This window comes from Haliaeetus albicilla, chromosome 15 (genome assembly GCF_947461875.1).
Source record: "Haliaeetus albicilla chromosome 15, bHalAlb1.1, whole genome shotgun sequence".
Lineage (NCBI taxonomy): Eukaryota > Metazoa > Chordata > Aves > Accipitriformes > Accipitridae > Haliaeetus > Haliaeetus albicilla.
Window position 1 is genome coordinate 34,531,739 of NC_091497.1, and position 16,758 is coordinate 34,548,496.

The 16,758-nt window shown below is 42.8% G+C and overlaps 2 protein-coding genes across 3 annotated transcripts in view; one reads left to right on the top strand and one right to left on the bottom strand.

The window, feature by feature from the left end:
• The window catches only part of C15H13orf42 (chromosome 15 C13orf42 homolog), a 36,374-nt gene that overhangs the window by 16,394 nt on the left and 3,222 nt on the right, over positions 1-16,758 (bottom strand). For both annotated transcript variants that reach the window (XR_011327947.1, XR_011327948.1), the window contains exons 3-5: positions 6,158-6,242; positions 4,343-4,483; positions 477-594 (exon numbers count right to left, since the gene is read on the bottom strand). The gene's annotated coding sequence lies outside the window, so the exon portion shown is untranslated. The remainder of the gene's footprint in view (positions 1-476; positions 595-4,342; positions 4,484-6,157; positions 6,243-16,758) is intronic.
• The window catches only part of FAM124A (family with sequence similarity 124 member A), a 55,074-nt gene continuing 47,775 nt past the window's right edge, over positions 9,460-16,758 (top strand). Inside the window, exon 1 of the mRNA XM_069802747.1 lies at positions 9,460-9,607. Coding sequence (XP_069658848.1) covers positions 9,561-9,607 — 47 coding nt within the window. The 5' untranslated portion in view covers positions 9,460-9,560. The remainder of the gene's footprint in view (positions 9,608-16,758) is intronic.

Sequence of the window (16,758 nt, forward strand, 5' to 3'; positions counted from 1 at the left end):
TGTTTTTTGGGGGAGGGGGGGGAGTCAGGGGGAAAGCAGTAGGCTAATCTTACAAAAGCAACTTCCACAAGGTCACAGACCTCTTTCTTTACAGAGCTCACTGCTGTTGCAGAGTGTATAATGTCATTACAGTTTCCAAGAAAGGCTCTATTTGTTCCATCTCTTTGGCATATCCTTGCAGAACTGATTATGAGCCAGATTACAATTCTAAACCATATGAGAGAAAAATGATTATCAAGAGCTCTTGAGAGAATGATCGTAACCTGGAAAATGTCATTCTCCTCACCCTCCATGACAGAGATATTTTTTTCTGAAAAATGACATCTTAAAATATAGATTACCATGCAGAGGCCAGGCTTTGCTTTCTGCCGTGCCTGAGGCCATGGGTCAGGCTCACAGCTCACGCAGGACACCCGACTATGGCCAGGACATCTGCAGAACGTCCTGCCTGGCTTTCAGTAGAAGACAACACCCACCTTGGTGAACTGGATTCCCTTCTCGCCTGAACGACATCACTTGTCCCAAACCTCGGAGATGTTGTGGGTTGCCTGGCTTTCTTCCTCCTTTCATTTTCTTGCTCATCTCCTCAGCCAGCTACAGTTTGGAAGAAGAAGGGGGATGTTCACAAGGTCTCAGTTCACCCTCATTCCCATGACGTGCTCCTTTTGCACCTTTCCGTTTTACCACTAGATGGAAGCCTTGACCTCCAGTTCCTCCATCGGGTTCCTGACCATTTCAATTCACCCCCAGCTTCTATGGTGAGCTGTTCACCTACACGGAGTCAGGCATTTAAGTGACAATTCGCTGGGCTCAGGCATTTCTGTGTGTCACTGATTCGTACATGGAAGGTATAAAACCGTATAAACCTCCCAGGTGTAGTGGCATTCTCAGATAAAACTGTAGAGATTACTAAGGCTATGTAAATCTTTACTAATGGTATGCAGCTAGATTGGCTCAGCCGTGGATAAGCAAAGGAAAGAGAAGGTGATCGCTGCTTCCCACCAGTCTCAGCACAGGGGGTAGTCACCGGTGGTACATAGCTGGGGTTGCAAAGCCTTTTGAAGGCTGTTCCCTGCAGCAGCACTGAGCTCCCCAAGCTCCAGGCACCGCATGAATGAAAAGTGAGTTTTCAATTGTTACTACAAGAAATTACTCACCCAATACTTCCTATGAATGAATATTTTTATATCTTATTTCCGAGCAGCTCAATGTGAATTTTTATGTTCAGAATTCAAGGTGTTTAGGACATACAGCTCTCATGGGATGATTCTCTGACTGAGGAAGTAGCTCTCAGTAGTGGGATACAAACTGCTGAATACTCACGATTATGAACTCAGGATTTGCTTTTGAAGAAAACCCATGTTGGCTGTTAGCCAACATCAATGAGATCAATGGGAGTTATTTCTGCTCCAAGCGCCAAGTCAGATGCTGAGAACTCTACTGTTTTAGCAGACAGCAAATTCATTTCAATACTTACACAAAGCAGAGAGGAGACACAGCTTATAGAAACTTGCTTAGAAACTCAGAAGGCTATTTATTTCTGAAAAGAATTTCTGATGCTCATGCATCGTTAGTCCTTACTTTTATAAGCCTATAGAAAGCTCCAGGGGCAAAGGGGAGAAGGTCCTTGTTTCTTGCTCTCCGATTTTATTTTTAATAAAAGTGCAAACATCTGATGTAATCTTGCTGTTTACCCCGTGATTGTTCTCACACACCGTACTACAACAGTTATTTCTGTAGTGCTACTAAGCTGCAGAACAGTTTAGATTAGGTGGTGTGCATGTCAGCCAGTCACACGTGAGCCTACATATGTGCGGGTACATCAGGCAGTGAAAGGTTGGGCCTTGGGCTCTAAGGGCAACACACATAGCATGGATTACATCTGCCTAAATAAATTCTCTTTTTCCCCCAGAATATCTGGCTTTGTCTTTAACGCCAGCTAGAAAGATTGTGCTGTTGCCCAAATTGTGATGGGCACTGTTTGATGGAGCGCTAGTCGATACAAGCTAAAACTGCTGAAAAACATGTAGCCAGTGTGGACAATCGCAGGCTAGTCATCATTCCATGGTGCCATGGACCTGTTTCATCTACCAGTATAGGCATAGCTCTTAAAGTCTAGGCCCTGAGCTGGTACAGATAAGCCAATTCAAAGGATTTACACACATTCATGTCAGTCAAGGATCTGGCACACACTAGCACAAGATCAGTACAGGTTAGGAAAACAACTTCTGTGTATTGGTTTTCATCGTAATATACCTGGGAATTTCACATTGCCATTTGCAAATGAATTGTGTGTAACACAGGCAGCAAAACTAACCCTCTCGTGGGCTTCACAGGCAGCTCTTTTCTCTTGGGCTCTGCTTGGGGTTAGGATTGTGCTGTCCTTGCTCTACATGTCATTAATCCCTTCTGTTCCTTTGAATCAATCTGTTTCATAGTCCTGACTGGTTTTATTGGGTGTCTTTTTTGTGGATTGGGGCAGGAAGGGGAAGATGTACCATCTCTGTGAAGCAACTGCATTTTAACAAGCAATACTATTGCTTATTACAAGAAGGAGAATGTCTTATGTGTGTGAGCTAGTCCACACTATATACATGTTATCTCAGTGGGACAAACTACTTAGTCTAATTTAGTATGTCTGAACTTCAAGAAGACACTGTAAAAAAAATTACTTTTCCTGGAAAATTATTTGTTTAGTGTAACCACAAGTAACACTGGGGATTATTCTAACTGAAAGGGATGGAAAATCTTGAGGTTGGGCATGGTTTCTTCGTGTACACATTGCCGTTTGTTCCTTGTGGAGCATACAACATTGGTTAGGGCATGGTCCTGCACCAGCTGGAGTTTCTGGCTAAGGTCACCTCAACTTCAGCATTACAGGATGATAGCCTGAACTAATAATATTCAGCTTGTATACATCTTTTATATGGTGACAAGGGAGGCAAGAGCTATAGCTGAATGCAAAAAAAAAACCCCAATGCATCAACTGACAGGAATCATGAGTGACTGTACTATCTGAAAATACTTTGAATTAATTTCTGACACCAAATGCACTTCAGGTTGCCAGTGTCCCTTTAAGAAGTGCTATTTACTGTGAAAGCCATTTGGAGAAAATAAGCAAAAGTCTCATTGATAACGGTATCAGCATGGAATGAAGGACGATGCCACTGTATTTCATCACTGCCTTCTGTTGTAAGGCTTGTGTTTATTGAATGAAAAACTGTAAATAATAAATATGTGGTAAGCTTCTATAAATAGCACCTTTTTGTTATATTAATAATTTTCAGTTTTCCATGATTTGCAGATGCCTCGGATTTTGCACGCGGAAAATGCACATACACAGAGTGGACCTTGCTGTATGGGAAGAGGTGAGAATGCCAGTCTGATGACTAAAATTTGAATTCTTAATTGATTTCAGTTTTATTCTACTCTATAGTTACAACACAGTCATGTGAACATTCATTTTATGGGCCAAGCTGCTTAAATCTTTTCTTCCATTAATAAGCCAGCTGCTGCCTAGTCACGCACCAAATTCAGTAGATTCACAATCTGTTCCTTAATCTAATTACTAATAAAGGTGTCCACAGAAAACTTTTTTGAATTGGTCAATTTTACAAAGTTTAATGTAGTTTTACCAGTCAGAGATATAAGTCAAAGGCTGCACTGGTTCCAATGTCCGATACAATTAGGTTAATGGCATGAAGCCACTGGAGTGTGGGGATGCAGGCAGACTGCTCCATGCCCAGGAGTCAGAGCCATGGTCATATTTGCCCTTGCTGTCAGAGAAGAGAATGGCAGTGACAACAGTGGCCAGAAGGATCTTTCTAGAAATAAAAACTGTCAGGCTCTCCTTGCATTCTCACGCCCGTAGGCAGCTGTCCTACAAAGTACTCCCACTTCCTAGAAATTTCAGTAGCTTTTTCTGGGCGCAGAGAAAGAGCTTTTCACAAAAAAAATGGAACAACTTGGTGTAATGAAAGACGTGAACTGCTGTGCTCCTCAGGTCTGAGTCTTTCCTTATGTAGGCAGTAGCATGAGAACATAAGGAGAGACCAGAATGAGGTCTCTCTGCAAGTGAGAATTCATCTCAAATGACTCGCACACTTCTGGAGAAGTTCCTAACATGTTAAACTTCCTGCAGCAGCTTCCTAAGTATAGGATTTTTCTCCCCATTTTCTTCCTGCTCCTCACCTTCATTTTTGTGGAGTTTTTTTTCTTAGTTTCTATCAGCCTGCTTCCAAGCTGTGTTTTAATTCAGCTGTAACAAAGTCAATACTGGAATGAGCAGCATGCTGTCCTCCTTGACCATTGTTCTGGCTATATAATGTCTTACCTCACTCACCCTTCAAGTTTGTGATCAAGATCAAAGATGCCAAGTTTGATGTCACATCTATGCACTCCTCTGACAACTGTTTCTCTTCTACAGAGGTGCAGATACAGGCAATTTCCACCTTGAACAATACCTTCTGTCATGTGGACTTGCCTGTGGATTATACAGAAATTATTACTAAGTATTACTGAGAAAGAGCCTGGTTTATATAGACATGAAGCCTACTTTCATTAGGGCAGTCAGATTTCAGCTATTTATAGACTGGTTCTAGCTTTTTCTTTTCTCCACAGGGGAAAAAAAAATTATGCTCAGTCATAATCCTATTCTTGTTTAATGTTGAAAAGGAGGTGACTAGGAAGAACTAGAAAACACAGAGCAGAATTAGATGGAACATTCTCATTACTGAGATGAACAATCACCATGTGACCGCTCACGCAAGGGTCAGACTCTGATTTCTCCCTGTCCCTGAGGGCCAGAATATCCAGTCTGTTAGGGGTGTGCTATGCTGCATAAGCAGGATAAAATCTCAATCAGAGCCTTAAAAGAGCTAGAATGCCTGGAGAGAACCCCTTAATATGAACCAGAATTGCTGTGGAGGTGGAAGGAAGGTATCTGGGTATGACATCGCTCAGGTCCCAAAGCAGTCCGTGTTCACATGGCAGTGCACCCAGTTTCACAACCCTTGTTTCAGATGCACTGTTATGTGAATTCAGTCAGCATGATTTGGGACTTGAACTGCTAAGTCCACATGGCTTGGGAGTGTCCCCACCAGCTGAGGAATCTCCATACTGTGCTCCCAGGTACAGACATCCCTTCTGACTTCTTCCCTCCACGCAGATGGATGGGGAGATGTCAGACGAGGACCTCTGCCAGCACTGCAGGAGCGGAGGTCGCATTAAGGACATTTAATTGTGGAGTGGGAAAGGAAGCGCTTGGTAGTTTTTTAGCACACAGGCCTAGGCTTCTATTAAGTGACAAAAGCTAGAGTGGATTTCTAATGCTCTACAAGTAGTCCCTTTCTTCTCTTGCCCATCTGTAGCTTCAAAGCAGTGGAAAAAGAAGTCCATCATTTAAAGAGAGATATTCTTACAAGAGAGCTCTTAAGCTGCTGGAGACTTTTACTGTAACTTGAGTGCCTCCAGGAGTCCCAAGGCATACGACTCCTAGAGACTTTATTATAAAATGGAATTCAGATAAACATCAGTAGCACCTCGTCACCCAACATCTGCCTTCCTTGCGGCTGCTTTCTGTTTGCCCTGGCCACCCTGCTGGAACTGATTGGTGACCCATGAAGATCAATAAAGATCATGTAATAACAGTATACATATGACTCAGCATCCCAGCAAACTGCTTGTTTGGTCATTGTCGCCTAGATCTTAATTATGTGAATTTTCAGGTTCAGGGCACGAAATCTGCCTTGTAGGTACATACATGGGCTATTGATTTCACTAACTCTAAGCAGCGAAATTAGGTGTTTAAGATACCACCTACTTGCAAAAAGTGTGCTGCCTAGTACTTGGAAGGGAACAAATTCCTCTGGAGGTGAGTAAGAGGACCTATTCCTCTTCACTGACTTTGAAGGGAGTCCAGAGAGATAAGTTTCCCAGCCTGGGTATCTAAACTTCAGCAGTTGGACCACTTGCCCATGAATCTTCTGCAAGAACCTCTGCTACGTGGGAGCAAGGGAGATCTGCCGGAGCACAGCCTCATTCCTCCAGCACCATGTCAGTGCTGGGCAGGGCAGCAGACAGGCAGCCCGTGGCCAAGGGCCTTATTGCAAGAGCCATAGCGATATCCCATCCCCTGTCCCTTCAGCAGGGCACTCACCATCAGGGGAGCTCCTTTCTGTGCAAGGGCTTTTTGCTAACCTGCGACGCAGAGGAGCAAGGGCTGGTCCTCGTACATTTCTTCACTGCATGGAAAAAGAACAGAAAGCCAAGTTGTAACTGAGGAGCAGCCCTAAAATTAGTTCAAAAAACAACGTGATGAATATCACAGAAAGGTTTCCTCTTATAACCAGATCTGTACAAATAGTGAGAAAAGCAAATAGCAATGTGTCTCTGTTACAGACTAAGTAAATATTCTGCTACTGAGGACACTGTTGAAAGTTGAGCTTACACGTGGCAAATAAAGAGATCAGCTTAGCAGCAGGATTCATAGCCTTTTAGATTTACTAGCATATGCAAAACAACAAAGACAACACTCTTAGAGCACTTCATATCTTCACAGCACTGTGTAAACATTACCTAGGCATACGCCTCAACAAACCTCTGTATCTTCTCAACGCCCCAGTGAGACAAAGCTTTAACCAGACCCTTGCTCTGTGGGAAGGTTGGCTTCCCTATGTGTCCAGCCTACTGCCTCCCCTGCAGGGTGGCTAGATATGGCTGTGGTCTTCTGTCACTCACACTAGAAGAGAAACCTACAGCAGATAAATCACTATATAGTTATTGGAATGTAAACCACTGCTATTTTTTGTTGGCTGATGAAATGATCCAGAGCCCACACTCAGTTCCCTAAGCCATCTAATACCCTTTCCACAGCCATTGCAAAATTAGTCACAAGCTATACCATAAGCTTCCACCATTATCACCCATTAAAATTCTTCCTTACTTACAGAATGTTTAAACATGTGTTATTATATCATGGCTGATATAATCATGGCTGACAATGTGGGTGGGGAGGTGAATAAGACTTTTTTGGTCCATTTACTTCTTCCAGTGCCGAAAAGCTTTGCCAAAAATGCAAGAAAGGAAGCAATCACTCAAACAATCCAATAAACATTTTCTTCATGTGGGTGATCTCACGATACAGCAACCACAGTAACTATAATAGTTACTAAAAGAAACTTTTCTACCCCAGATAAATGATCTTATCCCACAAGAAATGTTTGTCTAGCAGAAATAGGCAGTACACTAAGACAGCTACGTTAACTGCAGTTTATGGGTTAGTATTATAAAGCTCCTTCAAGAATGAGGAATTTGGAGGCATCTGTCTATACAGGAGAATACTATCATAAGCTTGGACACAGCTTCCCTACCACCCACGTGTCGGCTTCTTCTTTAACAAGGAAGAGAGGCACCACGCAATGTGAATCACCCTGAGGGTGCCTGTCTTTCTCCATTGACTAAGGAAGGCAGATGACCAGGTCAGCTAAGCCCCTCAGCTAACAGTGCTCAGAAGAGTGCCTAATATTAAGCAAAATTCATTCTGTCCAATACCTCTTTGGTATGGTCACTGTTCCCCTGGAATAAAAAATGGAGCTGCACGCAGGTCTTCACTCAATGAACTGCTCTTTGCTTTCATGCATAGACAATCTGTATCCTTCTCTTTCACATCCTCTTTCAGAAAATAATTTCCTTTAAACTTTTCCCCAAGCGGAGACTTTTCCTCTATCCTGTGCTTGTACTCTGGGCTGGTGACTAATATCTCTGGTTTTTTTTACCCAGAAGTTAACACTACTAAGTTCTCTGGGCAAAAATCTGTTTCTCTCATGTTCAGCACAGAATTGTGTAGAGTGAGAGTGGAAGGAGAAGATGACATAGCCCTTGTTTACAGCAGCACAGATTTTCCTGTACTCCTGCACTGCCTTATACTAAATATTCTCCAAACTTCAGCTCACTGTCTGAGGACAATAGGCAGATGCTGGAACTCGTAGTAAGAGGCATTTTTGCTGTGGTTTCCCCAGAGAAACAGGAAAAAAGTGGATTTTTAAGGAAGATGAACAAATAGGGTAGGGACCCGGAAGATGAGCTAAAAAAGGCCAAGCTGCGACAGTTAAAAAAAAAGATACTTCTAAGAAAGTAAGCTCCTTAGGGCCATGAGCCAAAAATGAAGGGCAGAAGATGGCAATTTATGTGAAAATTGGAGCAAAATAGAGGGATGGTGTAACTTTGGATGGGATAAGAGGATCCTCTGCTATTCTCTTAATCACTCCATCCCTTTCTTATGTGCTTGAGAGCTTCCTTACCCTCTGCCACCAACATATGAACTCATGGCTCATATTCAGAGCAATAAAAGAGATGTAGATTTTGAAGAATGCTAAGCATCTGCATTGCCCATGGACTAAGCGCTGAAAATCTTGTCGGTTTTATGTGGGAACCTGAACACAGACGTAGGTACCTAACTTTAAAGGGATAGGCTTGAAAGTGATTGTCTAAATGTAGGATGAGATTTTATTTGATAAATCCCAGGTGAATAAGCTTGGCATCTCTATCATTATTCCCTGAATAGAATTTCTGGAGAGCAGTTATGGGAGCAACTTCTGGGCAAGCAGAAGTAACTTGTAAAACTTCTTTTCACATTCTTTGAGCAAAGGCAAGTGGTTAAAATCATGTATTTCGCTTCTTCCTTTGACAGCCTTGGAATAAATTTTTTACAAGTTTTTAGACTTTTTTTTTTCTCTTATGTTTTTCTTAAGGATTTTTGTGGCCCTTGTATCTATAGCATTATCACGGAAAATATCTGAAATGGAACTATTTATGAGATCAGTCCTGCAAACACAGAATACTGTCCATAGTGCATATTCCAAAAATACTATGTAGATCCATAACATAGTAGGCCGTATTAGACCATAGTAAGTAGTCCCAGAAATGCCAACATGCACACGCACGTATAAGGGTATAAAGGGAGTGTATATTCAAAATTAATTTTAACATTTTTACATACTAGTGCCATTTGCTGAGCAGATAAAAATAATGAATAGAGTTGCCTTAGAGTTAAGATTAACAGTGTATTTTCAGACAATGAACATAACTGTTTCATTGGTTTCATGCATTTCTATTTTGCCCAGAATCCATATCTAAACCGTCTCATGAAAGTCACACACCATTTCTTTGAGCATAAACAACATTCCTCACTCACAGACAAGAACATGCTGATCAGCTTCCTTGAATAGCTACTTGAAGGAGAGATGATGAATTTATTCCCTATTCTCTGTGGAGTGGCATTTTTTTACATGCTGACATGCTGTGATGAGCACTTTATGATGCATAGCTGACTGGCTCTAATACCACTTGATCCTTTATAAATTAAGAGGCAAGAGGCTGTAGCCTATCGTGAAACTCCATTACTGGGATTTGGATTAAGAGTGTCTTGCACATGTTACTGTCCTTCTTTTAGCTGCTACATGTTAGGTGCCTTGAGACTAGCTTTTGGAAACCTTTTTCTCAAGTCATCCTTTTACTGCCCATCTGGGCTCTCTGAAAGGATCTATTTGCCAGTGAGCTGCATGGGCCCAAGTCTGGGGAAAAATCCAACAATCTGCAGAGAAAAAGAGTAAGTTTAGAAAGACTTTTTTCTACTTCATTTCCATCTGCGCTGCAACACCTGATCCTGACTACTAGAGTAAATGCTTTTATTTGCATAAATATTTCTAGGTTCACCCTACAAAGATTTTACCTGCTATACTATGGCAGTGACTGTTTTCCCAAGAGTTCTGTTATAGTAGGTGTAACAGTGGCTACAATAACAGTTAGGCCTTCTCCTTTCACCTCTAAGAGTTGGTGGGTTTTTAAAGTTTGAATACAGCTTGCTTGCTCCTGCATTCTCCTGGGGTACGGGGCTTCCTACTGCAGCACACCCCTCCCGCCCCGGGTCCCACAGCCCCTGTACGCCCAGCAGATCGGCCACGTGGAATTTTATGGGAAGGAGTAAAATTAACCGGAGGGAGAGAAATGAGAGCTTAGACCTCCTCCTCCCCTCTGCCACAACAGAGAAGCCAGACTGATACCGTTATTCCAGCTGTGGCCCAAGGAAAACAAGGCAGAGGGCCAGTGGGACTAGGCAGGGCTGTGCAGGGCCCGGCCAAATCCTGTAGCATAATTTCATTTCAATCTTATTGTCATGAACAAGACCTTCTTGCTCCTGAAAGGCAGAATGTTTAAATCCAGCTGGGTTTCCTTGCACTTGGGGGCAGCTGGGTTTTGGCTCGTGCGTCAAATTGTTTGGAGCAAAGAGGTGCAGTTAGCAACTTCGATAGTTGGACATTGTCTCTTGATGCGTCTTCCATGGAGGTTGATATTGTTACTTTTATTCTTCCAGACAATCCTTTTCCCCCGTCAAATCAAACCAATGTACTCAGAGAGGACATAACCACCCCTCCGTGTACAGGCTGATACCCATGAGTCACCAGAGGACAGCTCCAGGCAGTAATGCTGCCAGCCACGAGTGCGGAGGTCTTGGCAGATTCCCCAAGAAGCTTCTGCTACATCGCAAAGCTCTGACTGAGGCATAGCAGAGCTGAGGACAACAACCATTAGATGCTCTGTCACCTACACAGTGCAGCTTTCCCGGGGCAATTAAGTCAGAGTGTAACTGCTTTCCTGTTTCGTTAAGATTTCTCCCCCATCACTAGCTATGTGATGCTACTAGAACACTACTAGAATGTGTAGCATTCACAAGATCAGCCACATACTCTCATAGTCAAATTGTTACCACAACCAGAGGTGGGCTAAGCATATCTACGCCCTGATCCACTTCATACACTTATGATCCCTGGCTGCCTTAAATATCAAAGTTGCATCTTGAGATAAATCAGGGAAGTATCATTAGAAGATTGCCCTGTCCTTATGCTTTTCTTAAACATCTGCTTTTGGCTACTGAATGAGACAGATACTGGGCTAGATGGATCTTGGATATGACCTAGTACAACTATTCTCATAGTCTCTAATAAAAGAAGATTGCAGAGCAGCCAGGGAATCTGGGAGGCACTGCTTTCTGAAAGGAAGCCACTCACACGCTCTGGTGATGGGCAGCCAGCCAAAACACTAAGGTAGATGGGTGGCAATAAACTCTGGAGATAAGCAGATGGCTCCCAAGCTACAGAATGAGTTTACAGCAACAAATACTAATGGTCTTAAGCTATTTTATGAACTTCTTGCAAAATGCCAGAGCCAGCTATTACATGTCTGAGCTTCTTAAACTTCAAAGCTATTTTTTTAAAGTTGATTTATACAAGCCAAAAGAAGTTATGTAATTTTCAGTTAAAACTTGCAGACCACAGAAACAGCATCCAAATTTTTTTCCTAATAATCCTTTCTGGCTAATGGATTTTTGGGCCAAGCTTCTGCCCTTCATATTTTTATATAGCCCAATTATAGTTCTGCAGCCCTTTCAGTGCAGTTTGAGAGCAGCAGCTGAAGTTAAATTGAGCCCAGGCTGCTGTGGTCCCATCTTCTGCCCTGGAGGAGCCACGCACTGCCTGCCGTGCTGTTCTGCCCCTCTCCGTTCTCTTGCTGCTGGCGTTAGTGCAAGCAGAAGGCGAGCCTCTCCGGGAAACTAATTCGGGTGAAGACGAACCACTTCTTTCTTTGGCTGGGCTGGTTTTCAGTCAGATCAGCTCCTTCAAATTCTCCAGGTAGCGTGGAGATGAGGAGGTGGGCAGGCATGGGCAGGGACAGGAGAGAAGGGCAGCATTTGCAGCCTCACTTTAGCTGAGTATCAGCCGCTGAGGAGCCCTGCTGCTAGCAAAAGTATGAGACACCCTGGTTCTGCAGGTCATTGGATGATGCAGTTTGCAGGTTTAGTTCAGACCTTTAATTCGATCTGTAAGCTCTCAGAAAAGGCCACCCTGGTACAAATGGATCAACCAGAAAACAGGGATGGTTTGTGTGCTTTCAGCGATTTGCCTGCTGTCAGAGGACATTAAAGAACTGCATTGACCCATATGTTGGGGCAGAATGTTTCTCCTCCTTTTAAGTCCCAGTGATGTTCTTTCTATGGTTCCTGTAAAAGACTCTGCCTTCAGTCCTCGCCAGTTTTTCATAGAAGCACACATTTATATGAAGTACGATTTCTCCCTCGCACCTGCCTCTCCCCACGCTGATCATCAGCGATGATGCCTCAGAAGCAAAACACTCTTGACTCACAATTCACTGGCAGTAGTTGCCTCCTAACATTCTCAGCACAGGTAGAGACATCATACATACAAGGTTGCTCCTGGCATGAGAGAAGGGATGTTTTAATATTTCTTCTCTCACCATATCAGTAAAAGGAGTACTTATAGCCTCAGTCTAATGAGGGAGGCGAAAGGAAGGCTGTACAAAGCCACTGGACACAGGAGCTCCTACACCAGCCAGAGCAAATGGGACCTTAACATCTCCCTCTACACCAGTAAATCTACTCTCGTTTACAGATCTCAGAAGTGGAAACAGAATCAAATATCTTCTAGCAAAATTTAAGTTCTGTGATCTACTTCACTATGTTTACCATGGCTTAGATTACACATAAAATGGGCATTCCTGCTGTTTGCTTGATGAATCAGTTACTGAAACTCACAACTGCTGGATGAAGAGTTTTAGTAAAAAGTTTTAAACCTAATAGGACCATCTGATTGTCAATCTTACAATTAAAAATTTATATCACAGGTAATTCAAAACTGGATTTTTTAAAATGTGGTAGAACAATTAAGAAATAAAATCTCCCTTGGAGATCCAACAGTTTCAAATGTAGCTGCTTTCCAGAGTAAATGTTTTACTGTCATGACTAGCTGCAAAGGAAAAAAAACCTGAAGACCATTTTCCCCTTCAGAAGACTCTACGTACAAAAGCTGCTATAATATTTACTGCTGCTGCCGTAGGGGTTTAATCCTTCCTCTTTGAACACCAGTGGGTACAGGATGGGTCCTTGAAAATGTTTTCTCTGCCTTGTAAAGCACACCATTTCATGAAAAACTTCATTTAATAGGAGTTGCCATGGTTACCAGCATAGGAGTGCTTTTGTGAATATGATGATCATTCACTGAGTCTACACGAAGGGCTCAGGACGCTCACCAGAAGCCAGAACTGTCTCACTGACCTCATAAAAGTGACACCAAGTCTGTTGTCTGCTTTCCCCGGAAACTTTTCACACCTGTGGCACCACACAACACTTGCTAGCACTCCTTTAAACATGACAACTGAAACATTTCCACTGTGTTTTAATGGATGTGTGCCAGTACAGTCTTAACACTTCCATCGAGGGAGAAACCAAGCAAACACTTGAGCATCACCTAACACAGGCTCTAGCTCAAACATTGCCTCCCTCACTCAGCAAGTCCACAGAAGACAACTACATTCTCCATCCATTGGCCAGCACAGATCAGAGTAGCCTCTGGCCAAGCAGGCTAAAAGTACCTGGAAATATGTGCAAATTTGTAGGTTTGTATCCAGCACTGAGATCTTGAAAGCACCTCTCCAGTCCCAGCGGAGTCCCAGATGGCCTTGTTTGGATTTTGCTGGTGCACTCTCTCTTGCAGGGCACCAAAGGAGAGGTGCAGGGTTAACACCAGCAGCTGGTGACCAGAAAAAGGGGAATTCACATGCATGACCTCCACATCCCCTCACATAACTGTGGCATGCAGCCTTTGTACACCAGGCTTTCCCCATGCAGGCTGTCGAAACCGGTGCTAAGCTCTTCTAGGTTCCCTCATGCTAGTGAGGGCTAGGTCAAGGTTTGGAGCAAAGGCTCACCTCTTAAGCTTTATCTAGGATGTCAGTACCGATCAGTCCACTCACAGAGCCTGGGGACCGATTCGTTATTGCTTGGCACAGAGGCACTGCCCTCAAATCCAAGCCTGAGTGCTGATCCTGGCACCTACACACAGCAAACCCACAGATTACATCCATTGAAAAGATCTGGCTGAATGGGATCATTTGCAATGTAAGGGCAAGACTAATTCCTTAAAGTCCACGATACAGAGTCACCTCAACTTTGCTTCCCCTGAAAAGGACTTTCCAATGCCCAGCTTAGTCAAGCCTCCAAACAGATGCTTGCCCAGAGATGGGGTGCAGCTCCGCTGCTCCTTGTACTCCCATTGAGTTCTGGGCTTCAGGATGATACAGAAAAGGACTCCAAATACTCAAGTTTTTATAGCAGTTGTTACTGAGTGCTAGCAGTTTTCAATAAAAATTTTAATATACTAGAATTCAAGTAAAAAAGAGCAATTTGCTTATAAAATACATATTTGCTGCACTGTACCATGAACTTTGGTAGGAGTGTGCGTGCTAGGGTTTTCAAATGAAACTTAAAAGAGTGGGACCTGGGAACCAAACTCCCTTAAACTCGACTGAAAAACCTTGCCTCGGTGCTTTGAAGAAACAGCTTTTTATTGCATAGTTGTATTTTACCTCAAAATTGTAGAATTTTAGGAGGTTGGGTGTCTGGCTTGAGACCTACCACAAATGAAACTGACCTCATCATAACCCATAAAAAAACCCAACAACCCAACAGTCTATGTGAGAAACTGCCACAAATATTTTGGCAACATTTACCAGTCTGAAAGTCAGCCTTTTAGGGCTGACCTAGCATGAAGACTGAACCACGTGCCAAGCCGTAACTCTCCTCCTCCTTCCAAAACTGCAATTGTCTCCATTTTTTTTTAATCCACAACCGAGCATCTTAAGTCCAGTAGTGAATGTTAACAAGGTCTTGACCTGCAGAGTGCTAATTTCCACCAGGACCACTAAAGGAAAAAACCTTTTCTATAAATGCCAGATCCTGTAAACTGAGAAGTTCATCACTGCAACACCTACAGTGGGATGGAAAGTGCCAGGAATGGAAGCCAGAACCTCTTATTAGGGGCAAGATTCTGCCTCCAGAGTCAGGTAGCAGAAGATGGAGACAGCACGGTTAGAGTTCATTTTGAAGTTTTAGCTAGGAATGAAAAATTCCATCCTTTAGCATCTTTGTCATTTCTCCGTCTACAGTGCTGAATCCTCTGTTAAGCTAGGTTCTTGGTCTGCCCCTTGAAAACTAGGAAGATTCCCTAATTCATAGCATAATGCCAGAAGGAAGTTCAGTGGCCTCTGTCTCCTTTTCTTTTGGAATTGCACAGAAAAAGGGAGAGATCCAAAATGCTGCATGAAAAGAACAGAATCGAGTGCTTTTTTCCCCAGCAGAGAGCCCTTATCACCAGAATTTCAGTCACACGAAAAGGGACACATTCTTCTCCTCTCTCCCCACCCTACAGTGAAGCTTTGCCACTGTATAGAAAGAAATAGAGGGGAGAAGCTAGAAATATCTCGTCATACCAGAAAGGTAGGACAGTCACAGGGGACAATGAAGAAAACAGCCACTTCTTTACGCTCACTTCTCTTTGGGCTGGAGAGCCAGACTCACACTCTTCTGCTTACACTCCATCCTCATGGCTGGCATTGGAAAGATGATATCCCAGCAGGCAGAACTTGGGGAGCAGAAAAGAGACTGAAATTTGAATCCAGGTATGGATTCCTCAGGAAGTTGATGCTTTTGCTTCCTTCCTCTCTGTTTTAGCACATGCATGATCTGATGTGGTTCATCTTTCGGCTTGCCACTCCACCCTTCTTCAGCTTGAGGCTGCAGCTATCGCTCTCCTGCACCGTGTTTTTGGTTACTGAGACCATTATGTGAGGGATGAGAAGGAGGTCCTGCTGCCTCCGTTTGCTTCTGCGAGGACAGAGGTTATAGCAGCTGGAGGCTGCAGTTAGGTGATGCTTAACTTTACTGATAGGAGCTAAAATGGTTAACCTTGTACAACCTGGACGTACAGCACCAGGCACATTGAAAGGTTCCTTTGGAAGGCAGACACCTCCTAATTAGCCACTGTGTAGGACTTGTCATGGTAACAGATATGAATACAGTCATCGCTTTACATCCTCTTTTAAGTACCTTAAGTCCTATTTTAGATCTGGCCCTAGACAACTAGAAGCAAGAGAACTTTCTGCAGAACTAGCATTAATTTCATGTCCTCAGTGTTTGGTTTTGACAACAAAGTGCTTTACTTCTTTGGCATCTTTGAAGATGTCTCCTGATACTTTTTGTGTCTGAGTTTTTGTGACCACTGCTATGAAATGCTATTTAATGAAAGGCTTGAAATCTGAGGAAATGTAACCTAGGAATATTTTCGCCGTTATCTTTAAACTGATATTACAGCCTCGTAAGTATAAGAAAGTAATTAAAACTTAACTTCTCTTTTCAACAAACCCTACAGAGGAGCTAATGTGAAGCACAGGTAACAGAGAAAATCTAAGTAAAGGCTGGGACTTAACACCTCATTCATTAAAATCTCTGAAATGCTTGGAATTTAATGCAGAGAAGTCTCCTGTTCACCATAATTATGTGAAAGACCAGAATAAAACAGAGTTAAATGAGGCAAATATATAAATAAGAGAGCCTAGAGTTTGTGGTAGCTTTACTTACTATCTTAATTATATATTTCCTTCGAATGTTTCCTTTTTCCCTCCCTGGGACAGATGGAATAAATTAATCTTAAACGCAGCATAAAATCTATTCCAGATCCTCTCGTATGCCAGTGCTTAAATATAACTAACTAGAATAATAAAAGTCAGAGATGGAAAAGATCTATTAGCTGACCACCTAAAATTTTACATACAGAAATGTATCAATTTAACTAAACCTATTTCTAAATATTTAAAGAGGTTTGGTTACATCTTAAATCAGCTCAACAGTGG